At 53.4% G+C, this 27,802-nt stretch overlaps 2 protein-coding genes across 9 annotated transcripts; both read left to right on the forward strand.

The window, feature by feature from the left end:
* Window positions 1-398: 398 nt before the first annotated feature.
* Window positions 399-14,263, forward strand: CCDC9 (coiled-coil domain containing 9). Of its 8 annotated transcripts, none has more exons than XR_012328048.1 (18): window positions 437-517; window positions 1,915-1,969; window positions 2,232-2,305; window positions 2,460-2,564; window positions 4,162-4,263; window positions 4,450-4,713; window positions 6,189-6,272; window positions 6,361-6,534; window positions 7,137-7,318; window positions 7,893-8,000; window positions 8,987-9,033; window positions 9,148-9,280; window positions 9,702-9,792; window positions 9,879-10,314; window positions 10,652-10,744; window positions 11,796-11,845; window positions 12,409-12,911; window positions 13,935-14,263. XR_012328048.1 is itself a non-coding variant. In XM_073796063.1 (12 exons), exons 2-12 carry the CDS (start codon window positions 2,303-2,305, stop codon window positions 10,341-10,343), a joined length of 1,650 nt encoding a protein of 549 aa, XP_073652164.1. In that variant the 5' UTR covers window positions 399-517; window positions 2,232-2,302; the 3' UTR covers window positions 10,344-10,537. The 8 variants fall into 8 exon arrangements, 1 of the variants encoding a protein (XP_073652164.1); XR_012328047.1 differs by lacking the exon at window positions 437-517 and adding an exon at window positions 1,399-1,555; XR_012328045.1 differs by lacking the exon at window positions 1,915-1,969 and having other exon boundaries at window positions 399-517.
* INAFM1 (InaF motif containing 1) lies at window positions 12,918-14,263 on the forward strand. Its single transcript, XM_033844409.2, has one exon. The coding sequence runs from the start codon at window positions 13,486-13,488 to the stop codon at window positions 14,014-14,016; it is 531 nt and encodes a 176-aa protein (XP_033700300.1). The 5' UTR covers window positions 12,918-13,485; the 3' UTR covers window positions 14,017-14,263.
* Window positions 14,264-27,802: the final 13,539 nt, after the last annotated feature.

The following is a 27,802-nucleotide window of genomic DNA, read 5'->3' on the forward strand; positions in this document are numbered from 1 at the left end:
CTCTGATTTAGAGGATGAAGAAACGATTCTTTCCGTTGGAAATTTTAAGCTCCCACAACTAACTGTAAGGTTTCATTGGCAGGAGGGTGGGGCATCCCCCATCCACCCCCAGCACAAGCTGGCAGGTCAGGCTTCCAGGAGTCATTGCCCAGTGCCTGGCATCTATTTATTGGAACCAGAAAAGAGGAGAAGCAGATAGAGGCCAGAGAGAGAGGATGGTGTCTCCTCTCCGTGGAAGAAGGTAATTCAGGCATAAAGCAGTAACACAAGCTTCCAGAACACCTTTGAACACTCTTGCGGACCGGCTCAACCCACTCCCTCCTTCACCCGGGGTGGGGGGGGGGGGGGGGCGCGGCGCCTTTAAGGCTCCCGGAAACGGCCGGCAAGACCGGAAGTGACCCGCTTTAGTGCACCTCTTCACGTGGTGCGGGGGGGAAGTGACGCGCGCGGCCCGGGAGCTGCGGACGCGGAGGCCGACGGAGCCGGAGTCACGGACGCCGCGGGGTCTCCGGGACAGGTGACCGGGGAAGGGGGCCGGGAGCGCGCCCGGAGAGGGCGGGGCCTGACGCCCCACGTACAGGGAGCGGGTGCGGGCACGGGCGGGGTAGCGAGCAGCCCGCGGGGGCGGGGTCAGAGTACTCTGCGGGGGGCGGGGACTGGACGCCCACGAGGGAAGCTGGAGGGGTACTGGAGGGGCGGGACGTCGGTGGGTGGGCAGGGCCGGGGTGGGCCGGGCTGAGGGCGAGTCCGGAGCGTGGGTGGGCAGCTGGGGGCGGGGCCGAAAAGTAGTGCTTGGGCTGGGAGCAGGGCCAAGTGTTACCCGTAGAGCTAGGGGCGGGGCCGGGACTCTGGCCGAAAACTCTGGGGGCGGGGCCAGAAAGTTTTGCCTGCCCTGGAAGTGGGTTCTTGAAGTCAGGGGCGGATCCAGGGGCTGACCCAGGGGCTGACCCGAGGGTGAGGGCGGGGCCAAAAAAGATGCCGGGGAGCTGGGGACGGGGCCAGAGTGCTGGCAGAGAATGCTGGGGGTGGAGCCAGAAAGTTTTGCGGGAGCCCGGGGCGCGGCCAGAGTGTGGTGAAGAAGCTAGCCGTTGATCCAGAACCTAGGGGTACCGGGGGGCGGGGTCAGATTTTGACTCGACTAGGCGGGGGCGGAGCCAGGGGGCGTGACCAGAAGGTTGGAAGGGCGAATTGGAGGCGGGGCCAGGGTGTGGCTGGCGAGCCGGGGGCGGGGCCTGTGTAATAACGCGAGAAGGAGGGGGCGGGTTTAGGCTGTTGCCTGGGGATATAGAGGGCGGGGCCAGAGGATTGGCTGGGAAAGTCGGAAGCCGGGGGTGGGGGGATTAATGACGCGAGCATGTGGGCGGGGCCATAGGTTTGGCGGGAAAGGCGGGGCCAGAAAGTTTGCCCTGGCCCGGGGCGGGCCTGTGGCGTTCTCTACCGGGTGGAGACTGAAGCTTTTACCTAGAAAGCCGCGGGCGGGCGGAGAAGTTTTGTCCGCGCTAGGGCGGGTACAGTTTCCCCTGGGACGTCAAGCCAGACCCAGGAAGTCTCTCCAGTGGGTACCGGGCCTGTTGGCGGAATCTTTGTGGGAGTGCGGGAAGGCAGCGGCACCTTTCTTAGGATGCTGGGGGTGGAGCTAGAACATTCCTGAGTGTAGGGGCAGCAAATAGGAGTGGGGTTCGAACTGTATTGACTGTGGGGTTATAAGACGTTTGTGAAACTCCTGGGAAAGAGGCATATGTAGACTGCTAACGGGGATGTGGGCGGCACCGGAATGGGCACAAGGAGTTGGGCCTAGAACTTTCTTGTGCAGGTTGGGGCAGGGGCCCTACCTAAGCTCTCCTGGGATAGAGGCCCGGGTTTAAACTCCCAGCACAGAGGTGTGGAGACTGACCTAGAATTTCCGTTTTGAAGGGAGCAGTATGGGATGTTTTCCTAAGTGGTGGGGCGGGACCAGAACTTTTCCAAGGTGGGTGTGATTACATTGTTTTTATGGGAAATGGGTGGGTCCAAAACGTTTCGGAGAGGACTGAGTCTAAACATTTCCAGGTAAGGGGCGGGCTAGCACTTCAAGAAGAAGGTGTGGGAGTGAGGGCTAACGTTACCTTGGAGTGCAGGTGTTTGTGTGCCCGCGTGCAGTGTGTGCGTTAGAGGAGGCCCCGTCATGGGAGAGGAGGAGACAGATTGGGTAGAGTCATTGGCCTTAGTCCTTCTGTTCCCTCTGACCTCAGGAACCCCGAGTGCTGTGTCCAGATTCTGCAGGGAAGGTTTGCTGGGACCCTGGTCCCATCCTGCCAGCGGAATGGTGAGAAGGAAAGTGGGGTCTCTGGGATCTGAGCTTTGGGGCAGGGGCCTTGGGAGGAGGGGACCCAGGTTCCTGACTCTCAGACACCAGATTGAATGGCACTGGGGTGGGTGTAGGTTTTCCTCACTGTCTCTGAACTGTCTACCCCTCTCAGTCGGCCACACTGGATCTGAAATCGAAGGAGGAGAAGGATGCTGAGCTAGATAAGAGGATCGAGGCTCTTCGGCGGAAGAATGAGGCCCTCATCCGGCGCTACCAGGTGCCCTAGCCCCGCCCTGGGAGACCCCATCCCCTCTCCTCCCCGCAGTGAGTTTCCCTCACCTCTCCCTTCCTTAAAACCTTTTCATGACTTTTCATCACTTGGGATAAAAGCCAAAGGCCTTAGCCTGGGATCCCTTCTTTCATTCCATCATTCATTCATTCATTTGTTCACAAGTATTCTCCAGTGTCTTCACTGCACCAGGCCCACTGCTGAGTGGTGCTGGGGAAGCAGCAGTGATGGAGATGGCCCTGGTCCCCGGGCCTCACAGGCCAGTAGGGATCCAGCTGTGGCTTCAGTCAGTGATGACAGAGTGGGCAAGGCTGGGATGGAGGAGTTCAGGGTTCTGTGGGAGCCCAGAGGGGGCTCTTCACCCAGCCCGGGGGATACTAAGGGGGCTTCCTGGAGGAGGGGATTCTGAGACCTAAAAGGTGAGTAGACCATTAGTCAGTCGAAAAGGAAAGCATAACACGTTTTGCACAGAGGGAACAGTTTGCGCAAAAACTTGGAGCTTGAAGTGGGAGGGTCAGTTGGGGGATATTGACCTGGAGTGATCAGCTGGGGCCAGGCCATGCAGGGCCCAGAACACCAGCAGGCTAAGAGTTTGGACTTTTTCCTAAGGACACTGCGGAGCCCTGGAGGGCTCTGAGGGGGAGTGGGGCCAGGTCAGAATGCCTTTTTAGGAAGACCCCTCTGGCTGCTGTGTGGTGGTGGGTGGGAGGAGGGGAGACAAGGAGGAAGGTGGGGCAGGGACTTCAGTGGGGGATGTGGAGAAGAGGTGCCCGGCCTGGAACAGGGCTTTTGGGAGGGACTCAGTGACTGACGGGCCGTGGTGGAGTTAGAGAGGAGAGAGGGTCCAGGACGAGGCCCAGGTCCCTGTCACAGGTGACAGAGTAGGTGGTGGGGCTGTCCCTGAGATGGGATGAGGAGTGGGTTTCACTTATTCATTCTTCATGCGTTCGTTCATTTAAAACAAAAACAAAAACATACTGAGCCTCTGTTGTGTGCCAGGCAGTGTTCTAGGCTCAGGGTATACATCAGTGAACAAAACAGGCAGACGATTAGCAAAATACACATAACGCGGGGTAGTGATGGGGGAGGGGGAGGGGTGAGAGAATGGCAGGGGAGCTGGTCAGGGAAGGCCTTCCTGAGAAGAGGACTTTTGAGCGGAGACCTGAAGGAGGTGAGGGACTGGAGGATCTCTGGGGGAAGAGTGTTCCTGTGGGAGGGAACAGCGGGTGAAAAAGGCCCTGAGGCAGGTTTGAGCCTGGTAGGTTCCAGGAACAGTGAGGAAGTCAGAGTGAGGGGAGAGAGCGGGAGGTGAGTTCATGGTGGTAACGAGACCAGACTCTGTAGGGCCCTGTTGGCTGTGGGGAGGCCTTTGGCTCTGACTCAGAGAAGGACACACAGGAGGGTTCTGAGCAGGGGAACAGCCTGGTGGAGTTTGAGGGAAGATGCTGAAGTGACCAGCTTTCTTGTCTAGAGCTCCAGAGAGAGGTCTGGGCTGGGGCAGACTTGGGAGAAGTTCAGGGGGCTGTGGGAATCCAGCTGGTACAGAGGACCCCTGACACTCCCTATCTCTGTTGTTTGCTCCTAGGAGATTGAGGAGGACCGTAAAAAAGCTGAACTCGAGGGAGTAGCGGTGACAGCTCCCCGGAAGGGCCGCTCAGTGGAGAAGGAGAATGTGGCAATGGAAATGGTGAGCTCCACGCCGGGGTGGGGACTCGTGAGTACAGGGTGGGGGGGGGGGGGGTTGAGAACCAAAGGCCTTCCCAGCTGCCCCAGACCTGTGGGAGCCTTGATCCTGGCAGCTGCCCTCTGGGCCTGGGATGTCCCTGTCTCCCTGCCCCAGTGACTGTACTTTCCCCCCCTCCCCCCTTTCCAGGAGAAGAACCTGGGTCCCTCCCGGAGGTCTCCTGGGACCCCTCGGCCCCCAGGGGCCAGCAAGGGAGGCCGGATCCCCCCTCAGCATGGAGGCCGGGCAGGCATGGGCCGGGCAGGCATGGGCCGGGCATCCCGCAGCTGGGAAGACAGTCCCGGGGAGCAGCCTCGAGGAGGAGCTGGGGGCCGCGGCCGGAGGGGTCGGGCCAGGGGGTCCCCTCATCTCTCTGGAACTGGAGATGCCTCAGCTGCCGACCGCAAATCCAAGGTAGGAGCCGAGCAGGGGCTGGAGTCCTCTGGAGAGGCTCCACGTTGTCCTGTTTCTCTTTCTGTTCCTGCTTTCAAACTGATTGTCTCCTTCATCCATCTTTCTCTGCTTCTTTTTCGGCCCCTCTCTTCAGCTCTTTTTCATCTCTTCCCTCCCTCCCTCCCTCCCTCCCTCCCTCCCTCCGTCCCTCCTTCCCTCCTTCCCTCCTCCAGGCCAGTGCTTGTAGGTACTCTCCCTATCTCTTTCTATCTCTCCTGTTTTGCTCTCTGTCTGCTGTGTGCTTGCCCACCCGCCTTTCCTTGCCCGTCTCTTTTTTCTCTTTCTGGTGCTGTCTGGTGGGCTCTGTCCAGTAGCACATGCGCGCACGCTTTCTCTTGCATGTGTGCGTACGCACGTGCTCTCTCTGTGTCACTCCCCGGATTTGTTGGTGGGAAACAGTGATGTTCTTACTGTAACTGCTCCCAGTGCCCCACCACGCAGGTTAGCAGAATGGGAGGCTGTCTGGCGTGGTGGCTGAGGGATCAGCCTTCTTCTGTTAGTTCCCTGTCATTGGGCAGCTCACTTCCCCTCTGAGAACTTCCTGGTTCTCACTCTTAAACGGGAATGAAAATCAGGTTTAAAGGTTATTGTAAGCATCATGTGACATCAGACATTGAAACCCTCAGAGTAAGTGCTCAGTGAGTGTTATTTAAGGATGGTTATTATTTGTAGGTGCTAAGCTGTTGTAACTGAAAGACCCCAAAGCGCCATGGCTTCAGTCAGATGGAAGTTCATTTCTCTCTTGTATGCTGAGTCCTGGAAATGCCACGTGCTCATCTCAAATTCTGTTACCTTGGAAGGAGAGGAGAATGGATTGTGGGGGTCACCTGGCCATGTGCCGAGTTATTACTGTGGCATTGTTACCGTGCCAGCCATAGTGTGCTGGGGTTCCCACCCCTCTCCCAGGTTCAGAGTTTTGCTAGAAAGATTCACAGCTAAGATTTATTACAGGGAAAGAATACAAAATAAAATCAGCAAAGGGAAAGAAGGGCCCATGGGCTGAAGTCTGGAGGATGCCAGGTGCCAGCTTCCAAGAGTCCTCGCCCAGTGGAGCCACATGGGCTGCACTTCATTCTTCTGGCATTGACAATACGTGTCAGAGGTCATCGACTGGGGACTCATTAGGGACCTAGTGCCCAGGCTTTTTATCCGGGGCTGGTCATATAGGTGCCCTCTGCCTAGTACAGGCACAAATTCCAGACCCCAAACGGAAAGCAGGCGGTCAGCACACGCTGTATTTGCACAGACAGTCGAGGTACGTTGAGCCCCTTTATCGGTTGACCGGGGACACACTGAGAGCCAATGCCCAGCTGCCAGCCAGGGGCTGCCATGCACGCAGGCCTAAGAAGAGAGCCTCAGAAGGTGACGGACGCTCGGGTTGAGTGGTTCTTTCTGACACCCTGTGTCTCTCTTTGTCCCCTCCCTCCCCCAACAAGGAGTGGGAGGAGCGGCGCAAGCAGAACATTGAGAAGATGAATGAAGAGATGGAGAAGATTGCAGAGTACGAGCGCAACCAGCGGGTCAGTGCCTCGGGCGGCCCCTGGCGGTGGGGCGGAGCCGCCGGGCCCCGGGAGCCCGCCAACACCCCCCACCTCCGTGTACCCGCAGGAAGGCGTGCTGGAGCCCAACCCAGTGCGGAACTTCCTGGACGACCCCCGGCGACGCAGCGGGCCCCTGGAGGAGCCTGAGCGGGACCGTCGGGAAGGCAGCCGCCGGCACGGGCGCAACTGGGGGGGCCCCGACTTCGAGCGGGTGCGTTGCGGCCTCGAGCAGGAGCGGCAGGTGCGTGCCGGCAGCCGGGGCTCCCGGGGCCACGACATTCCTTCCGGCAGCCAGTCTCTGGGTTCAGGGGTGGAGTGTGTGTGGAGGGCCGGATGCGGCGCAGGGGACACAGAGTAGGGAGAGGCAGCAGCCCTGCACTCAGGCTTCGCCCCCCACCCCCACCCCCACCCAGTGATTGTCGGTTCTTGAGCCAGCACCACACTGTTTTCCTTCCGAAGCTTTCTGGTGTGTTTTGGCGATGTTCTCTCATTACTAACGTTAGTGATATTTACTGGGCCTCTGCCGGGGCCAGGCACTGTTTTGGGTGCTGGGACTAAATCAGCGACCATGTAATAAGATGTCAGGTAATGGCAAGTGTAGAGAAGAAAACTCCAGCCCAGCCGGGTCAGGGGACAGAGGAGAGAGGGATGCTACTAAGAGACAGAGACCTGGGATGGCCTCTCTGAGAAGGTGCCACATGGGCAGATGTGGCTTTGATCTTCTCCACGTGTGACCTTGAGCCGGTGGCTCTACCCCCTCCCCCCAGCTTAGAGGGCCTGGGGGAGGGGGTGTGGCGGGGGAGGGTTGTAGCTGGGTCCTGACTGCCTGTCTGCTGGGGGCAGGGCCGCCGGGCCGGCCTGGGTGGCGCTGGGGACATGACGCTCTCCATGACGGGCCGAGAGCGGTCCGAGTACCTGCGCTGGAAGCAGGAGCGGGAGAAGATCGACCAGGAGCGGCTGCAGCGGCACCGCAAGCCCACCGGCCAGTGGCGGAGGGAGTGGGATGCTGAGAAGACTGATGGCATGTGAGTCTCCACCCTGCCTCTTCTGTTTGGCTTCTTGACCTCGGCCCTGACTTCTGACTCCTTTGCCTGTCTCTGGTTTCTCACCCTGTGTATCAGTTAGCAGTTGCTAGGTGATGCTGCGTAACCACCACCAAATCTCAGGGACACATGAAAGCATTTCTTTCTCACGTGTTCACAGGTCTCCTGGGTTGGGCTGATCCAGGCTGGACTTGAAGCTGTGGGTCTACCTGGGTGTGCCTTCCCTTCAGGCTCCCTGGGGACGTGCTGGCCGTGGCACTGGCAGATGTGCAGGAGGGAGAGTGGACACGCTTCCCTATTCTGATAGCCAGCAGACCCTGCATTGCTGTGGCAGGAACTTAAACTCTGCCCACTCTAGTGGGTGGTACTGCAGTGGCTACATGGCCAAGGGCACAGATGTGAATTCTCACACAGGGAGGGCATGAAGAGTTACTTATAGTGATTACACCTCTGCATCCTCCCTTCATCCCTCTAACCTGTTCCCCACCAACCCAAACTCCTTATCCCGGTGGCATTATTATCCTCAGGTCTGACTCTGTCCCCTTTTGGGTCCCAGGAAACATCCCGTTAGTCAAACTGAAAGCAAAGGCATCATCCACAGGAGCACTGACTTCCACAGCGAAGACAGAGAGGTTCTGGAAGAGCCGCCAACGGCAGTCTTAAGGTCAACAGCTGTAGTTTTTACATCATCCTGTATCCTCTGCCGTGGCGCTGGCTGCAGAAAGAGGATCTTGTCTGTGTGCCTGGCGGTCAGAGCATTTATTTTTGGATTGTGAGCTAAGCCTGTGCCAGCATGAGAAATGTTTTGCACAGATACGGTAGCTGATCTTTCTAAGGTGTAGACAGGTGGGGCTTTTGGGGAGATGTTCTCAGGCTTAAGACTGAGAAAGTAATTGTTTTCCTCTTATGTCCTCAGAGCAGCCAGCAGCAAGTCTCACTACTGCACATGTGCAATGATTTCATGAGCAAACGTTTATTGAGTCCCTCCTATGTGTCTTGGAAGGTTCTAGGTGATGGGGATATAGCCGTGAGGAAAATGCTTCTGTCTTCATGGAACTTAGAGTCCAGTGGGAAAGATGGGCAATGAATAGAGCTCATGTCAGATGCTGAAGATTAATGAAGCAGAGCGTGGAGAGGGTTGGAGGCTGCTGTTCTGGACTTAGATAATATATGTAATAATATGTGATTAGGAAGTTTAGGAAAGCCTCCAGACTGAGGGCTGAAGGAGGTTAGGGGGTGGGTCGCTGAGAGATCTGAGGAAGAGCAAAGGCCCTGAGGCAGGAGCTCCATGTGGTAGGAGAACTTGCTTAGCTGGGGAGGTGAGAGAGTGACAGGAAATGAGGCCGGACAGGGAGCTGGGGATCATGTACTTTCCAAATTTTTGTTCATGGGCGGGCAGGCTGTCAAATACTGAATTTTTTTCTTCTGTATTTGTCACTATGATGTCAAATTTGCCCCTTGCCTTTCACCTGGTCCTGTCCTCCTTTTAGTCAGTGACATTCCTCACCTCTGCCTGCTTCTGGTTGACCACCTTGCCGTCTGTGATCTTGATTTCTGACCCTGGCCCCCATCTCTCCCCCTAATCTCTTCCCACTCTCCTGTTCGCCCTGTGCCCCCAGCTGCCTGCTCACCCCCTTTCTCTTTCCCCAGGTTCAAGGATGGCCCAGCCGTGGCCCTGGAACCATCCCACCGCTATGGTGAGTGGGAGTCCTTGGCGGGGTGAGGCAGCTGGCTGGGCTGGGGCCAGGGGAGGGGTGGGCGTGGTTTGTGCCATGCCCTCCACCCCCAACTTCCCCTGGGTTCTGTTGCAGATGACCAGGCCTGGGCCCGGCCTCCCAAGCCCCCCACTTTCAGGGAATTCCTGTCACAGCACAAAACTGAGGTCAGCCGTAGAAAGAGGAAGAGCGGCCGACCTCAGGCCAAGGCAGCCCCCCGTGCCTACAGGTGGGGGCACCCCTTCCCCTTGCATGTGCACCAGCGGGGCTGTGTGGCTCTACCCCTGGCCATTCTCTGTCTTGTGTGTGGGAGGGTGTGTCTATCTGTCCTGTCTTGGCCCTGCCTGCCTCGGGCACTCGTCTCCCTGTGGGTCAGGAACTTGGTTTTGGGGGTGTTGGGGCCTGGCTCTCCACTTTGCCCTCATCTGTCCTCTCCTCCCCTCCCATCCGAGTCCTCTTCTGCCACTTGGCCCTCCTCCATCTGTCTGTCCCTGACGGACACGCCCACCATTTCCTCCTCCTGGGTGCTCCAGCGTGCCAGCTCCCCCCACCCAGCTGAATGTTGCAGCTCTGTCTCTGGGGGGGCGCTGGGGGTGGGGAGCCCTTCCTCTTTCCACCTGGGCTTCACCCCATTCCTCTGTTCCCTCCAGTGACCACGATGACCGCTGGGAGACGCAGGAGGCAGTGTCTGCAGCCCCTGAGCCCACACAGCCCTCTACCCCTGAGGAGGCGCCCATGCAGGTAGCGTGGCGTGTCATCTCTGGCAGGTGGTGTGAGAATGCCCAGGGCCCACACCCTCTCCCCGACCTGCCTTGTGTTTCTCACAGCCGCCCGAGAGCCCGGCCCCTGCCCATCAGCCTCCTGAGGACGAGGACGAGGGTGAGGAGGGCGAGGGCCAGGAGGGCGAGGGTGACGACGGGGAGGCCGAGGAGTGGGAAGACATGAGTGAGGATGCGGAGGAGGAAGAGGTCGAGGAAGAAGAAGAGGCTGATGAGGAGGGAGAAGAACCAGCCCGGGACCACCGGCCCCATGAGCCTGAGCCCAGCGGGAGCCCCAGCGGGAGCCCCAGCGGGAGCCCCAGCGGGGAACGTGGCGACGAAGAGCCCGCCAGGCCGGAGGAGCCCCTGCCACTCCCCCAGGCCCCTGCCACGCCTTCCAGCCCCTTCTCGCCCACCGGGGGCCACCAGCCTGTGTCCGACTGGGGTGAAGAGATGGAGCTGAATTCTCCCCGGACCGCCCATCCGGCTGACGCCCTCTCTCCGGGTGAGGCCTGGCCTTTCGGAAATGCATGAAGCTGGCTGCTTGTGTGTGTGCTTGAGGGGTACATGGGGGACCCTCAGGCTCAGCCCCAGGACCCCGTGTGTCCCACCGCCCTGGTGGCTAGGGAGGATGGGCCATGCCTGCCTCTGGAATGCCCACCCCCAGATCCTGCCCTTCTGCGAGCTATTCAGAGTGTCCTCCCCAATAAAGAGTTCACTTTCTCCAATGACCCTCCCCACGTGTGTCCTTGAACCCCCCTCTCACTCCCCAAGGGCCTTCTGTCTTGGGTGGGGGGATACTTGGAGGGGAAGGGGCTTGACTGGGCCTCCTCCTCCTCCAGGAGGTGACCAGCCAGCCCCTGCCTCCTTGAAGAGTGGGCCCAGCCTCCCAAGAACCCAGAAAGCTGAAGAGGAGGGGTCTGAGACAGCTCCAGGTGGGGGAGCGGCTGTGCGGTGGCCTTCTTCCTTCCGCTTCCTCTTGGGTTGAGGGGAAGAGGGTTTGGGGGGAGTAGAACGGGGTGGAGTGGGTCTCCACCATGGGTGTGGGGAGCAGCTGGACGGGGGTGGGATTACGCTGCTGGGAAAGGTGGGCGTGAAGGGGGTGGGGCTAAAGGAAGGACTTCCCCCGGGTCGAGCCGCTAGGAACTGAGTGTGTATGGGGTTTGCGGGTGAGAAGGTGGAGCCAGGATGGGATTAGGATTTAGAGGCCCATCCCAGGGGTTCTGGAAAGTAATCTAAAAATAAGGGGGTGGGCTAGGTTCAGGGGGAGGAGCTAAGGGCAGGATTAGAAATTTAAGTAGGTCATAAATAAGAATGGGGAGGGGCAGAGTAATAGATTTAGCTGTGGGCGGGATTAGAGTTTTGAGGTGTAAATTAGTAAATTGGGGTAAATTAGAATAGAAATAGGTAAGATAGTGGGGTAAAAAAATTGGGGTAAAATAGAATGTTGGGGCCAGCGGACCTGGAGCCAGAGGCCAACCCTGTCTCCACCTCCAGCAGGTGGAAGCCAGATTGTGAACCACGGACCTCCCCCAGGAGTGGGATTAGGATTTCGGGGCAGAGCCAAGGAAGGTCTGGTTAGGACTCAGGAGGTGGGCAAGGGAAGTGAAGGGTAGGTCCTGTAGGGCAGGCGTGATAGAGGTTGGCTTAGGCCCGTGGTGGGGTGGGCCCGCGATCCGAGAGGACGGAGTTTATGGTGGTGGCTGAGGCCGGGGTGCCCAAGCGCTTTGCCTTTGGGTCACGTGACTGCGATCTCGTTATATCAGATTATGTATTCGATTGTAAACAGGTTACTGCTGGGGTGGGTGTTGCTGCGTGGGTCCACTCCGAGGATTAAAGGAGTCTGAGACTCGTAAACCGCTTAACGCGGGGTGGGCGGCAGCCAGGCTCAGTGGGGCAGAGGGGCGGGGCTAGAGCGTCCCGGGTCCGGCGGTAGGGGTGCAGGGGTTACTGCTGCCCTCCAGTGACCACCCCTTCTCTTTCCAGAGGCGGACCCTGAGGGCCAGGAGACGGCGGAGATCACCGACTTCCAGAGGGTGCGTTTCTGCAAAGTGGTGGCGGCCGCTTCGCCACCGGGGGCCGCCCGCTGACCGCGCCCGCTGACAGTGGCCTCTGCGCTCTGCACTAACCTCCTGCCGCCTCGCTCCTCTGTCCTCTGCTTCCGCCACACTCCAGCCAGGAGAGGGTTAAATGTAAGGGGGGAGGAGCCAGGGATAGTGAACCGGGTTGGGCCAGGGCAGTAGTCCCGTCTCACAAATGGGGGGCGCTGTGGCACCGGGGTGGCTGAGACGTCCCCGAGTTACCGCCTTATGGAGGCCATGGGGGTCTAGGTGCCAGTTCCCGGGCCGTTTTCCGCTTCCAGGAGCTTACATCTGGGGCATGGCGAATAGCCGGTGACTTCTGAAGAACTTGATTTCCTCGGCCGCCAGCCCGGTCCCTATTAAACGCAGTGCTTCCGCTAACCTTTGAACTGTGTTGCTGGCGGGGGCAGGCTGGATTGCTGAGCTTGGCGGGCTTTTTCGTGGCGGAAGAGGCGGGAGGAAGGGGGTCTTTCTTCCTCCACCCCCCCTGATACGTCTTCCCTCCCCCCCTCCCACAGGCCTCCCCGAATTCCTGAAGACGCTGCTGGGAGGGGACTGAAGCTTCCCCGCCTTGATGGGGAGGGGGAGGCAGGAGGGGCTTAGTCTGGATCTCCGGGCTGTGCTCTCTCGTCCCCGGAGCCCACTCTGGACCCCATGGTTTTAGAGAGGGAGAAATTGAGGGTGGTGGGGGAGGAGATGGGGAGGGGGCGTGATTGGTGTGTGGGGCGGATCTGGAGCTTCGGGTTGTGAGCTTAGACCTCAGGACACAAAGTATGGAGAAGGAGGCACGTCCCGTGAGGGGGCGTGGTTAGGGTGACTGGGTGGGGCCAGAATTCTGGTGTATGGAGTTAAACCATGGGACGGAGGATGTTAGGATGTGGGATGGAACCACGAGAGCAGGTTTAGATGGGAATCCGTTATGCCGGTGTGGGGCGCAGCCAGCGGCGGAGGGCGTGGTTTAGAATGGGGTGCGCAAACTCGTGGAGAAAGGAGGTGGAGCCTGGACCGAAGATGGGTGAGGGTAAGGGGAGAAGAGGGTGGGATCGAAAGTTGGAGTAGAGTTTAGCTTGGAGAAACGCAAGTTACAACTGGGGCGGGACTGCGGCTAAGGAAGGGCGGGACTTAAAAGGCCTGAGCTTGGCAAGGGAGTGGTGGAGCTAGATGCCTGGAAGGAGTCCGAGTTCCGAAAGGGGACGGGGTTAGGGCGCAGGGAGGAGGGCGCAGAAAAGGGAGAGCGGAGCTAAGCGCCGGTACAGGTATAACATCTGCCTGGCCAGCCTGGCGGGTGTCGGCTGAGCCGAGACTTAACGTTTGAGAAAAATCGAGGTATTGCGTGCTTGGGGCGGGCCCAGAGCCAGGTGAGGGCGGGGTCAGACGCTGTGATTAAGCCTTAGGTTGATGATGGTTGGCCGGAGGCTGAGGAGGGGGCGGGCTTACGGCGCGGAGGAAGCCCGCCCGCGCGGGGGCGTGACCACGATGGCGGGGGCGGGGTTGGACGAGGGAGTGTTAGAGCGCGAAGGCGGTCCTCCGGAGGGGGCGGGCCCAAGGGGCGGGTCCTGTGTGGGCTGTGGCGCTGGGCCGAGTGGGCTGCGGGGATGCGGGGCACGAGCTGCGTGGGTGGCGGCGGCGAGAGCCCGGGTGGCGCGGGGCTGAGCGAAGGCCCGCGGGGCCGCTGGCTGCGCCTGGCTCCTGTCTGCGCCTACTTTCTCTGCGTGTCGTTGGCTGCCGTGCTGCTCGCTGTCTATTACGGTCTCATCTGGGTTCCCACGCGGCCCCCTGCGGCCCCAGCCGGCCCGCCGCCCAGCGCGCAGTCCTCTCCCTGCGGCGCCCGCGCGGGTGCTCTACCTGCCTCGGTGCCCGCCGCTGCGTCGGTCTCTTGTCTCCTGGGAGCCCCTGGCGGGCCGCGACCCCACCTCGAGCTGCCGCACAGCCGCCGCCGCCGCCGCCACAGCGACCCCAGCCGCCGCCCGAGCCGCCAGACGCCGGGGGAGACGCCGGAGGCCGCGGGGGGCGAGGACCCGGGTAACCCTCCTTTTCACCCAAGATGGACCGCCGGCCCTCGAGAGCCCGGCGCCCCCGCCGCGGATGCGCCGTTCCCGGATTGGGGTCTGGCTCCCTCTTCATGACATCGTGTAGCGTCTCCGGAGCCGTCATCCTGAAGAATGGGGGGCGAAGAGGGTCTGGCTCTGGGCCTCGCCCCTCGCAGCTTCTCCGCCGTCAGGCCGGTCCTCCACCATCTGGCCGACCGCAAACTGATCTTTGCCTCCTGACCCTCCCTCTTTAGGATTCTGAGTACAGAGTCTTCAGCCCGCCCCCCTTCTCCCTGAATCTCCGTATCCATCTTCCACCTGCAATAAACTCAGCCCCAGCTGCCTCGTGCTGTGTTTGTCGTGTTGTCTACAGAGGTGCCGCCCCTCTCAAGTTTGTGAGGGCAAGTCCTTCCTGGCATCTGATCTTCGTTGCTCCCTAGGTGGGCTGTGTGGGTTCTCCCCTTCCCTCGGGGGGCCCTTTTCTTCTTCCATTGGTATCATGTATTTTCTGGGTTGGGGTGAGGAGAAGAGGCTTGTCGGCAACAGGGTAGTTGAAGGTCAGGCAGTGTGAAGGACTTTGCAGTTTTTTGCATGCTTGGGGCAGAAGTCAAGTTCCTCTGGAGGGGAGCAAAGGGTCCGGCCTCCTGTTACAGCACAGGAGATGAGAGATGGGATGATATCAGCAAGAGCTGGGTTTCTGGGAGCTGTGATTCGTATAATTATAATGTCGGGGACAGAGGCTAAGTCACCTGGAGATGTAAGGGTGCTGCTGGGAGAGAATGAGGCCTTCTTCCTGGAATCTGAGAGATGAGCATGGACGGGTGGTGGTAGAGCTTCTCTGCCCCTCTGGAAATCACAGAGGAAGTTATCAAAGCACGCTGCTGCCTTTGAAGATTAGTACAACCTCTCTGGTCTGCAATGCTGCTTGCAAACCAAGGTAGAGAAACTCCAGTCCTGCTAAAAGAGTCAGAGGTGGTCGAGTCCATTTTCCCATCCCGACTACTAAGGCCTAGCTCTGGGCAGGGCGTAGGACCCTACAAGCAGGAAGTGGTTTCCTGTCCAACTACCTCCCTTGAACCGGAGACTTCCCCAGGATGGTGAAGCTGAGCCTCTTTCCTAGACTGGGACATCTGTGGATATGTACCTGGCTAGGAATGTCAATCCGTTGACCTCCTCTGCTTCCTCTACCCCTCCAGCACCATTTCCCAGAGGGTGTCTCCAGAGTGAATGGGACTCAGGCAGCCAGCACCTTTTTCCAGTTAGCGTAGATGGTGGTTAGGGGCACTGACCTTGGGCCAAGACACCCAGTTTCAAATCCTAGCTCTTCCTCTCACTAGCTGTGTGACTTTGGGCCGGTAACTCAACCTCTTTGGTCCTGTAAAATGAAGATGATCATAGTATTTATCTCATGAAGTTTTCTCTGAGGATTAAAGAAGCTGGTGATTTGAAGCCCACAGAACAGTATATGTTCTTTCTCTCCACCCACCTCTGTCCCTTGGGGTTTTAAAAACCATAGCTTGGATCTCAAGGAATATCCAGTCAGCCCAGAGCCCTGGACACCAGCCAATGGTGAGTTAGAGGGAGGGACTCCATCTCTGTTCCCACTGGCCCCCTTCTCTCTAGTTCTCAACTCACTTCTCCCAACCCGTTTTCCTGCTCTCTTGGTTTCTCGTCTGTGTGTCTCCCTCACCACTGTCTCCTCTTCCCCTTTTCTCTTTGTCTCTCAATTTTTGTGTGTCTCTGTCTGATGTCTGTCAGTATTATCTCTGTTTCTATCCCTCACTCTGTTCTGACTCGCTCGCCTCAGCTCTCTCTCTATTTCATCCCGCTTCCTCACCTTTCTCCCCCCATCTTGATCCAACCCCTGCTTCTCATTTTTCCCGTAGTTCAGCCTCCCTCACTCCCCTGTCTCCTCACCCCCCTCTTTTTTTTTTTTTTGCAGTACGCGGGCCTCTCTCACTGTTGTGGCCTCTCCCGTTGTGGAGCACAGGCTCCGGACGCGCAGGCTCAGCGGCCATGGCTCACGGGCCCAGCCGCTCCGCGGCATGTGGGATCTTCCCGGACCGGGGCACGAACCCATGTCCCCTGCATCGGCAGGCGGACTCTCAACCACTGCGCCACCAGGGAAGCCCTCACCCCCCTCTTTTGTGTGTTTCTCTTCCCTTCTCTCTTCCTGTTTTTCGCAGGCTCTCTTTTGGTCGCTGTCTCTTGATCTTTCATTTAACAAATATTTATGCAGCACTTACTATGTGCCAGGCCTTATTTTAAGCACTGAGGACACAGCAGGGAACAAAACAGGCAGAAATTTCTGCTCTCAATGGAGCTGACATATCAGTGAAGAGACAGACAAGAAATATAGATGAATAACTTAAGTATATGTTATTACTATCAGGTAGTAATAAGCACAAAGGAGAAAAATAATCAGGGCATAGGGGATAGGGAGTGATGAAGTTGCTGGTTACTGGCTAGAAGCCTAAGAGAAGTGAGGGCAGGACATGCAGATCTTGGGAGAAGAGTGCTCCAGGAATCAGGAACAGCAAGTGCAAAGGCCCTGAGGCTGAAGGTGCTTGGCTTGTTCAAGGAACAGCAAAGAGGTCAGTGTGGCTGGAGCAGAGTGAATGAGAGGGAGGGCAGGAGAAGGTTGGGGGAGAGAGAATGGGGGTAATTTGTGCAGGGCCCCATGGGACAGGGTGAGGACTTTTACTTTGATTGAGGTGGGGAAGTGGGAGGCTTCTGAGCCCGACATAGGTGTTAACAGGACCCTCCGACTGCCACGTGGGGAATGAACTGCAGGGAACGGGGGTGCAAGCTGGGAGCCCAGTAAGGAGACTACAGCCGTGATTCAGGTGACGGACGATAGCGGCTAGACCAGGGTGGTGATGGAGAGGCAAGGAGAGGTGGGTGGTCAAATTTGTGTGTATGAAATACCCATGGCATATAAGTTACTATTTTAACCATTCTGAAGTGGACAGTCACCACCATCCATCAGTCTGACAGCTGTGAAAGGAGAGAGGGAAAGAAGGACTGGGTCAGAGGAGCCTTTGGCTGTACGTCTGTGGGGTGGGGGTGGGGTGTGTGTGTCTCTGGAGCGGTCTTTGAGCAAAGGTTGCCCATCAGAGGACTCCTGGGTGGGGCTGCAGTGGACTGGCACTAGTACCCACTGTGTTCTCATTGGGAGCTGCCCAAAGGAGGCGCGGCCTTGGCACCAATGAGGTGGAGCTGTCAGACAGCTGTGCTGTTAGCAGCAGGATCTCTTACAGGGAGATCTGAGCAGCGCCATTCCATGGCCACCACAGGGATCTAACTGTTTCTAGTTCTTTCTGGCCTCATCCCCAGGCGGCTTCACCTGGTGCCCACAGATCCAGGAACCTGTGAGCCCCTCATTCCCATCCTAAAGAGAGAGGGAGGCCTAGTTCCCTACTGATGAGCCAAAAGGCTTGTCTTCAGTCTGATTGGATCAGCTTGGGTCACATGACAACCCCGGAACCAATGCCTGTGCCAGGAGGGTTAGACCAATCAGGACCTACTGCTGGATCTGGCCAAAGCCGGCAGACTTGACAAATCCTCAGCCAAACTGCAAGGACTGGGGCTACCAGGAGGGGGCGCTAAAGAGTCGCAGTCCTCCAGGATCCTGCCGTTCTCCCCCACGTCCAAGTTGAAGTCGAAAATTTACAACAATCAGAGCAGGAGTATGGGTAGATGACGTGTGAAAGGCCTGCCGATAGAATCCCCTATCCCTTATCCGTAATTCCGAATTCCAAAAAGCTCTGACAACCAAAAAAAGAGTTTCTTCAGGGGGTCATTTTGGCCCAGTCTCACATGGCGGCAAGTCACCTAATATGCGTTCTTAACACTATCTCCGTTGGTGTGAATTTTCACACATTTTGCTGCAAATATATTAACATGTCTGATGGAGCAGGGTCTGCTTCAATCCCCTGGGAGCATTACATAATATATGGCATTCGCTCAGAATTACCTTTCTAAAATTGGAACAGTTCTGAGTTCTGAAACGCATCTGTCCCCAAAGACTTCAGCTAAGGGATTGTGGACCTCTAATTGGGCACGCTGCCAAACCTAGATTCATCTTAATTATTTGTTCAACATTTATTTAATGGCTTTGGGAAGAAACTCATTTTCCATTACGATCTTTTTTTAAAAATAGAGAATGAGTTCATTTACTAAATCCCTTTTGTTAACGATATGCTATTTTAGTGTGTGTGTGTCTGTGCATGTGAAAGTGTGTCTGTGTATGACTATGTGAGTGTGTCCATGTGTGAAGCTGTGTCTGTATGTGTGTGAAAGTATTTCTGTGTGTGTACATATGGGGATCTGTGGAGAGATGGTGTGTGTGAGTGTGTGTTTGATCTTGTCTGCGTGTCTGTGCCTGTGTGTGTTTGTGAGCATCTAGTTATGTCTGTATGTAATTTTGTGTGTGTGCATGTGACCGTGGATCTCCGTGTGAATGTCTGTGTGTATGTGTGTGAATGTGCAGGAGAGGAGACATGCTTCACGGTTTAAAGTTAATATGCTGAAATAAAATCCTCATTTCTCGCGACCATCTCTGCTTCTGTCTTAGAATTTCAGCGAACTCCACAAAATGACTCAAATTTTGCGCTGTCAAGCAATACCTTATACTTCCACTAGAGGTCGCCTGTCCACCTGGGCCAGAAGAAACTAATTCCTGGGAGTTTGTAGATCCTTGCAGAGAAGTGCCAGGGACAGCTAGCTCAGGCTTGCCTCAGCTGCACATAGAGCAGCAGTTCTCAAACTTACTGGTCTCAGGATTCTTTTACACCCTTAAAAATTCTTGAGAACCCAAAGAGTTTTTTTGTATGTGTGTTATATTTATCGATATTTAAGCATTAAGGGGCTTCCCTGGTGGTCCAGTGCGTAAGACTCTGCGCTCCCAATGCGGGGGGCCAGGGTCCGATCCCTGGTCGGGGAACTAGAGCCTGCATGCGTGCTGCAACTAAAAGCCCGCATGCCTCAGTGAAGATCCCGCATGTCGCAACTAAGACCTGACACAGCCTAAATAAATATTTTAAAAATATATATTTAAGTATTAAGATGGAGAAGTTAAAAATTATTTAGTAAGTCATTTAAAAATAACCATGATAAATCCATTGCGTTTCTGCAACGGTTTTATTGTGGTAAAATGTACATAACATAAAATTTACCATTTTAACCATTTTTAAACATACAGTTGAGGGCTTCCCTCGTGGCGCAGTGGTTAAGAATCCGCCTGCCAATGCAGGGGATATGGGTTCGAGTCCTGGTCCAGGAAGATCCCACATGCCCTGGAGCAACTAAGCCTGTGAGCCACAACTACTGAGCCCACATGCTGCAACTACTGAAGCCCGCGCGCATAGAGCCCATGCTCCACAACAAGAGAAACCACTGCAATGAGAAGCCCGCGCACCACAACGAAGAGGAGCCCCCGCTCCCCGCAACTAGAGAAAGCCCGCACGCAGCAACGAAGACCCAACGCAACCAAAAATAAATAAATAATTTTAAAAAAATGTATACAGTTCAGAGGCATTACGTAAATTCACATTGTTGTGCAACCATTATGACCACTCATTTCCAGCATTTCTTTTTATCTTCCCAAACTGAAACTCTACTCACTAAACAATAATTCCTCATCACCCCCACACCAGGTAATCTCTATTCTACTTTAGGTCTCTATGAATTTGCCTATTCTATGTACCTCATGTAAATGGAATCATACAGCATTTGTTCTTTTGTGCCTGTCTCATTTCACTTAGCATCATGTTTTCAAAGTTTATTCATGTTGTAGCATGTGTCAGAATTTCCTTCCTTTTTAAGATTGGGTAATATTTCATTGCACACAGATACCCCATTTTGTTTATTCATGTGTTGATGGACATTTTGAAACATTGCATTTAAACATAAATAACATTTTAAATGAGAAATGCTATATTTTCCAAAATAAAAAAATGTAATGACATTATTTTACATTTCTGAGAATAAGTAATGTCCAGTTCAAGAGAAGACAACTGGATTTTCAGAGTTGCTTTTTCACTTGATCTGTTGCAATATCACAAGTCATCTGGCCTCTGGAAAATTCTGGGTGAAGTCCAGCCAAGTCATGGGAAATCCTGAGAGTGGGCTTTTCCAGCCTGTTAACCGCCAACCACGCTACCCTGAAACTTATGTGGTTGTAAAACCGCCTTTAGCCTTCCATGTCATCTGCATTTAACATCTGGTCTGGGTACAATTACTTATGATTTTGCCAGTGTCATCTTGCTATGTGGTCCATGGATCATAAATAAAATAAAAATAATCTGGTGGTCATACAGTCACACTGCAACTACGTAATGATGATGAGTCTGTGGATATACTGCTGGTAATGTATCAATTCACTATAGTTGGGTAACAAACAATCAAAACCTGTGTGTGATGTACACATATTGTAACCAAAAGTGTGGTCCAGCTGCTCACAGCTCAAAAGCCAATAAAGAGGCAAGGTTGGTGGCAAGGAAAGTTTTCTTTACTTTGGTTGCCAGGAACCAGTGGTGGGGCGGGGAGGGTGGACACATGTTCAAAGGCTGACTTTCCCCCCCGCCCTGACAATCAGGAGGCAAGAGCTTTTATAGACAGAGGGAGGGGGCTCCATGCAGAAACAAAACAATCAGCTCTGACAGTCGTCTTGAAATTGGTCATCAGTGGTCTGATTAGCATCATCTTGATTGTTTTAAGTACAGTTAATCTTCAGTTCCAGGGTCGGTTTGTTCCCATTTCCTTGAGGCCAGTTCTCAGAATTGTGGCAGCTTATGTCATGGTTACACTCTGGTCATCATGTAGTTAACTTCTTCCACTTGCTGGAGTTTTCAGTATCAGACAGCTCACAGGATAGGCTCAGAATATTATCTATAGCCCTTGAGAAGGAACTAAAGGTCCTTGACTATGCTTAATGACTAAACTATTATTATTATTTAGTCTTGTTGGACTGATTTCCTCTGTTTCTTCGTTTTCTCACTTCTCTGATTAAACTTATTCTTGGGCTAACATTTTTCCACAGACGAAAGGCAGGTGGAGGACATGCGGAGGGGGAGGGACCTTAGGGTCTTGCTCCGTTTCAATATGAACATTTATTTAGCTCATGCTGAGAGTCACCTAGCTGATTGTGGCTGGATAGCTCTACTGATCTTGGCTGGGCCATCCCATATGTCTGAGGTCATCTGGGGCATGATTGATTGGGGCTGGGCATGGCGGGCTGCCTCGCTGATCTTGACTGGGCTGCCTCAGGTGTTTGTGGATGGGCTGATCTTGGCTGGCCTTGGCTAGTGCATTCAATGCTTGGGACCAGCGGTCTATCCCAGGACCTCTCCTGTTGATGGCAGAGGTGTGAACTTAACTATACAGGTACATGTCAAGCCTCTGTTTGTGTTCTGTGTACCATCATACTATTGGCCAAACAAGTCACATGGCCAAGCCCAATATAAAGGGATGGAAGTATTATACATTCCTTCCAAGGAGATGAGGTGGATGGAGTGAAGACTTCTGAAGAGTAATCCAATCTGCTACAGGTGGTCATGTCCCAACCTAGGCCACCATGTGGGGGGAGGGGGGGTTGGGGAAAGGGCCTGGACGTTGTGTTCAAACCTGAACCTGAGAACCAAAGTATGAGCATCCAGTAAGGGTGATATGAACGGCATGAATATTAATATTGTGCCTCAGAGAGGTTAAATAGTAATTTGCAGAGCAGTGAGTGTGTGTGTTGGGGGGATGAGTGGGTGGGAAGATGAAAATCCAGGCCATCTGACTCTGAACTGTTTCATTTCACTGTTTATTTTGCTTCTTAGCCCAAACCATATGGAGAGCCCACGTGCAGACACTCTGGTTTAAAATCCTGGCTGTGCTCCCACTTGACAGCCAGAATCAACTGTCAGTCATGTGAGTAAGCCCCCTGGGACATCCAGCCAGCCAAGCCTTCAGATGAGTGCAGCCCCAGCCAGCATCCGACTGGCCAAGGGAAAATTAAAAATATGGTCAAGCGTGGACTAGTTCTTAGAATTTGCAGGCTGAAGTGGTACATATTCCTTCTTCTCATGTTTCACTGGGCAGGGAAAGTCACATGGCCCCGCCAAACCTCCAATAGGTGGAACCCTACCATGTGCCCAGGAGAGCCACAGTATTTGAGACCGTCTCTAATGACTGTCACAAATGGGTTGTTTCCTGCTCTGAACCACGAGTCACACATTCTGCAGATCCTCTGTGAAAGACACCATTTTTGACTAGAAATTGGGCTTGCTTTCTCTTTATAACAGAATAGAATCACCATTGCCCACTAGTGTCACAAGTAAAAAGTGGCCACAAATCTCCCCACTTACGCCCTTTGCATTTGACTTTGTAGCTCCTCCTTTCAAGGGGTAACATCAGTTTCCCCACCCCTTGAATTAGGGCTAGCCTTGACCAATAGAATGTGGCAGATGTGATGTTGTGTTAGTTCTGAGTCTAGGTCTTGAGAGTCTTTGTGTCTTCCGTTTGCTTCCTTGGAAAGTTTCCACTGCCATGGGAATAAGCCTGGGCTAACCTGCTGGAGGATGAGAGCCTGAACCAAGAAGACCACAGGCACCCATCCAACTCCCGGAAACAGGGCCACCTACCCAACCCACAGCTGACTTCAGATGCATGGGTTAGGTCATCCAAGACCAAAAGAACCATTCAGCTGACCCATGGATCTGTGAGCAACAAGAAAAGTTATTGTTTTAAACCATTAATATTGGGAGATATTTGTTACATAGCTGTCTTTGTCCATTTGGGCTTCTGTAACAAATTACCATAGACTGGGTGGCTTAAACAACAAATATTTATTTCTTATAGTTCTGGAGGCTGGGAAGTCCAGGTTCAAGATGCCAACAGATTCTGTGTCTGGTGAGAGATCACTCCCTGGTCTGTAGACAGCTGCCTTCTTGCTGTGTCCTCACATGGCAGAAAGAGTCAGAGAACTCTCTGGGGTCTCTTTTATAAAGGCACTAATCCTGTTCATGAGAGCTCCACTCTCATCACCTAATCACCCCAAAGGTCCTACCTCTTAATTCCATCACATTCGGGATTATGTTTCAACCTACGAATTTTGGAGGGGACAAAAACATTTAGTCTGTAACAAGAGCCATAGTTAACTGATACACCACGGGTTCTTCATTTCTTCTCTTAGTGTGACAATAAAGGTCTTGGAACATTTTAACGCTTTGTCAGCCAGTGCTCTTTCAGAACATTGTTCAGAGGATGAGAAATCTTTTTGTTGTCTGTCCCCACTGCCCAGGAAACCTGGGGCTCAGGACTGTGGATGATTTCCACTTTCTGGCAGAGGATGGGAGCAATGATGGTAAACCCCTAGGAAGTGCTTGGCACTGAGTTGGATAGGGAACAAGGAGAGAGTGTTTCTTGTTATCTATTCTGTTTTCTGATGTCCTAAAATTCCCACTTTACTGTAATAAAAATAATCAAAGTGTGGTTTTCGTCAAGAGAGAAGAGGCAGCTGTAATTCTGGCTGTCAAATTGATAGACAGAAACAGCAGATGTTGTAAGGAAATGGAGAAGAGGGAGAGACAGGAAAAATGAGACAAGGAAAGACCTGGGAGTTGGATAATATGTGGGTTTGGGAAATGGAAATGGAGATTGAGATAAAGACCAAACGGAGATGAAGTCGCTGGAATTCTGAGAGGTGTAAACTGAGAAACACCTAGACAGGTGTGTCGGGGGTCCCCAAGACAACTCTCAGGTTTAGAGACTTACTAGAAGGGCTCGCAGAACTCAGAAAGGCTGTCATAGTCATGTTTATGGTATATTACAGTAAAAGGCTAGAGATTAAAATCGGCAAAGGTAAAAGGTGCACAGGGCAGAATCCAGGAGAGACCAGGCACAAGCTTCCAGGGGTCCCTCCCAGTGGAGTCATAGCACAGTACTTATTTCTTTCCAGTACGTCATGTGATGACACGCACGGAGTACTACCAATCAGGTAGCTCACCTGAGCCTCCATGTCCAGGGTTTTCATTGGGGGTCAGTCACATAGGCATGAAGAACCCAGGGACCATTATTCTGTCTACCACACTGTACAATGGAAAGTTAGAAAGAAAAAGGTATAAACTCCTGGTACCTGCAATGACATGATGAAACTCCAGAGCATTTTACTGAGTGAAAGAAGCCGGGTCAAAAAAGAGAAAATCTTCATACTGTGTGTTTCCATCAGTATGAAGTTCTAGAAAATATAAAGTAATGTATAGTGACAGGAGGATCAGTGGTTTCCTGAAAAAGAAGGTGGAGGGAGCGAGAGATAGATTACAAAAAGCCACAGAGAAACTTCTGGGTATTATGGAAATGTTAGTTAAATTGATTGTAGTGATGGTTTCACATACATATTTCTTTTTTTTTTCCTTTTTTTCATATTTCTTTTTAAAAATAATTTCTTTATTTAATTTATTTATTTTTGGCTGCATTGGGTCTTTGTTGCTGCATGCGGGCTTTCTCTGGTTGCGGTGAGCGGGCGCTACTCTTCATTGCGGTGCGCAGGCTTTTCATTGCAGTGGCTTCTTTTGTTGCGGAGCACGGGCTCTAGGTGCGTGGGCTCCGTAGTTGTGGCGCACGGGCTTTGTTGTTCTGCGGCATGTGGGATCTTCCTGGACCAGGGCTCGAACCTATGTTCCCTGCATTGGCAGGTGGATTCATAACCACTGCGCCACCAGGGAAGCCCCAGCACTTTGTATCTTAATCTGTTCAGGTTATTGTGAAATGCTTAGAACAGCCCCTGGTACCAGGCAATGGTTTGATGAGCGTTGGCTATTATTATTATTATTATTGCTGGTGGTGTTGTTTTCCGCCAGCCTTTGAGAGGCCCTCTCCTTGACGCATCCTTCAGAGTTTTCCTCCCGGTCTCCCCGTGGTGCTTACTGCCACCTCCTGTGTCTCAAATTCCACAGTGCCGAAAGTTCCGGTGAGCCAGTCTAGCCAGGATCAGAAGCCTGTGTGGACCTGTTGCTGTTAATTCACAACATCCTGCCTCAGAAGCCACTGTGCCCACAGCTGAGAGCCTTGGCATGGATTGCTAACATCTGACTGGCTCTGGGCTTCCTGTGGCTGCTGGCAGGCTGGTGGCTGACCACAGCTCTACCTCCTTGGGGTGTGGTAGCTGCAGCCCCCTACTCAGTCCTGCCCCTCCACATGGGGTCAGCTCTGAACGATCCTAGGGACTTGATGTCACAAAACCACGAGTCTATATGCCACTTGGTCACAATCCTTTTCTGCTTTCCCTTTCCGTTGCATAAATTTTAAGCCTCTCAGGGCTACTTTAAAAAAAAAAAACAACCTGGGACTTCCCTGGTGGTCCAGTGGGTAAGACTCCATGCTCGCAATGCAGGGGGCCCGGGTTCGATCCCTGATCGGGGAACTAGATCTCGCATGCGTGCTGCAAACTAAGAGTTCTCATGCCGCAACTAAGACCCGGCGCAGCCAAAATAATAAATATTAAAAGAAAAAACCTTTCATTGAAATATAGGACACAGACAGAAAAGTTCACAAACCATAAAGGGGCAGCTTAAGGAATTTTCACAGTTGAATGTCTCTGTGGGACCAACAACCTGATCGAGAAAAAGAATGTTTCTAGCCCCCAGATTCCTCTCTGCCCCAGTGCCCCTTACCATTTCTACCCCTCGAAAATAACCTCTATCCTGGATTATGACACCAAAGCCTAGTTTTGTCTGCTGTTGACCTCATGTAAACAGAATTATACAGTATGTACACATCAGTGCCTGGCTTCTTTCATGCAGCGGAATCACTCTGAGATTCAGCCATGTTGTTTGTTGCATGTATTAGTTTTCTTCTTTTCTTTTCTTTTCTTTTGGCCACCCTGTGTGGCATGCAGGACCTTAGTTCCCTGACCAGGGATCGAATCCGCACGCCCTGCATTGGGAGCATGAAGTCTTAACTACTGGAATGCCAGGGAAGTCCCCTAGTTTTTTTTTTTTTTTTTTTTTTTTTTTGCGGTACGCGGGCCTCTCACTGTTGTGGCCTCTCCCGTTGCGGAGCACAGGCTCCGGACGCGCAGGCTCAGCGGCCATGGCTCACGGACCTAGCCGCTCCGCGGCATGTGGGATCCTCCCGGACCGGGGCACGAACCCGTGTTCCCTGCATCGGCAGGCGGACTCCCAACCACTGCGCCACCAGGGAAGCCCTTCTCCTAGTTTTTTTAAATATTAGTTTTTGTATTCTTCTCTGCTGCTATATAGTATTCCATTGTATGAATGTACAATGTATTTATCCATTCTACAGCTGATTGGATACTTTTAGATTGGATTCCAGTTGTTGGTTATTATGAATAAAGCTTCTATGAACACTCTAGTACATTATTTTGCTGGACATATGTTGGGTTCCCTATCAGGTAAATACCTAGTAGTGGGATTGCTGGGTCATAGGTTAGGTGTGTATCTAGCTTTAGTAGATGCCATGTTTCTTAAATTAAAGCAGTCCTTCCTGATGCTGATCTGACTTCTGTCCTCTAGGATGTATTTTCCCATTTGCCCACTGGAATAGAGTTTTAACAGGACACAGGAACATCCAGATCAAGACCAGGTTTTTCAGCCTCCCTTGCAGTGATCAGCTGACCATGTTTCAGGCAATGGGCTGTGAATGGGAGGCCAAGGGTACCACTTCTGTGTCTCATCCTTAAAAGGTTTGGGCATCTGTGCCCCGTCCTCTTTTTTCCCTTCCTGCTCGGATGAGGTGAGAGCCAGCACAGCCACCTTAGACCCCACAGTGGAAGCCATGAGTTACACTGGTTTGTGAGAGAGAAATGAACTTAAGGGGAATAGTCAGAGATGGGTCCCCTGGTCAGATTGTGTGTGTGCCCTGACATGAAGCGCTGTCTGGAAAGGGTACCTCTTTATACTTCACAAAGGTTTTGGCTGGGCTAATGGTGGCTCCAGAGCAGGGCTCTCCTATAGAAATATATATTTTAAATTTATTTATTTTATTTATTTACTTTTGGCTGTGTTGGGTCTTCGTCGCTGTGCTTCAGCTTTCTGTACTTGCGGCGAGCGGGGGCTACTCTTCGTTGCGGTGCGCGGGCTTCTCATTGCAGTGGCTTCTCTTTGTTGCAGAGCACGGGCTCTAGGCGTGCAGGCTTCAGTAGTTGTAGTGCGCGGGCTCAGCAGTCGTGGCTCACGGTCTCTAGAGTGCAGGCTCAGTAGATGTGGCGCACGGGCTTAGGTGATCCGCGGCATGTGGGATCTTCCTGGACTAGGGATCAAACCCATTTCCCCTTCATTGGCGGGCGGATTCTTAACCACTGCGCCACCAGGGAAGTCCCTATCCTATAGGAATATAATGTAAGCCATAAATGCAAGCCTCATAGGTAATGTTAATTTTTCAAGTGGCTGTGTTAGAAAAGAAACAAATGAAATAATAACATATTTAATAATATAATTGTATTTTAGATTAATATCAACAATATAAACATATATTAATATATTATAGTCATAGTAAGATGTTAATATTATGTAGTTATATTGTAACATATAATGATGTTTTAAAATGTTTTAAATTATTTAAAAAATTTTTATTGGGGCTTCCCTGGTGGCGCAGTGGTTGAGAGTCCGCCTGCCGATGCAGGGGACACGGGTTCGTGCCCCGGTCCGGGAAGATCCCACATGCTGTGGAGCGGCTGGGCCCGTGAGCCATGGCCGCTGAGCCTGCACGTCCGGAGCCTGTGCTCCGCAACGGGAGAGGCCACAGCAGTGAGAGGTCCACGTAACGCAAAAAAAAAAAAAAAAAAAAAAAAAAAAAAAAATTATTGGAGTGTAGTTGATTTACAATGTTGTGTTAGTTTCAGGTGTACAGCAAAGTGAATCAGTTATACATATAC

The sequence above is a fragment of the Tursiops truncatus genome, chromosome 19 (genome assembly GCF_011762595.2).
Source record: "Tursiops truncatus isolate mTurTru1 chromosome 19, mTurTru1.mat.Y, whole genome shotgun sequence".
Taxonomy (NCBI): Eukaryota; Metazoa; Chordata; class Mammalia; order Artiodactyla; family Delphinidae; genus Tursiops; species Tursiops truncatus.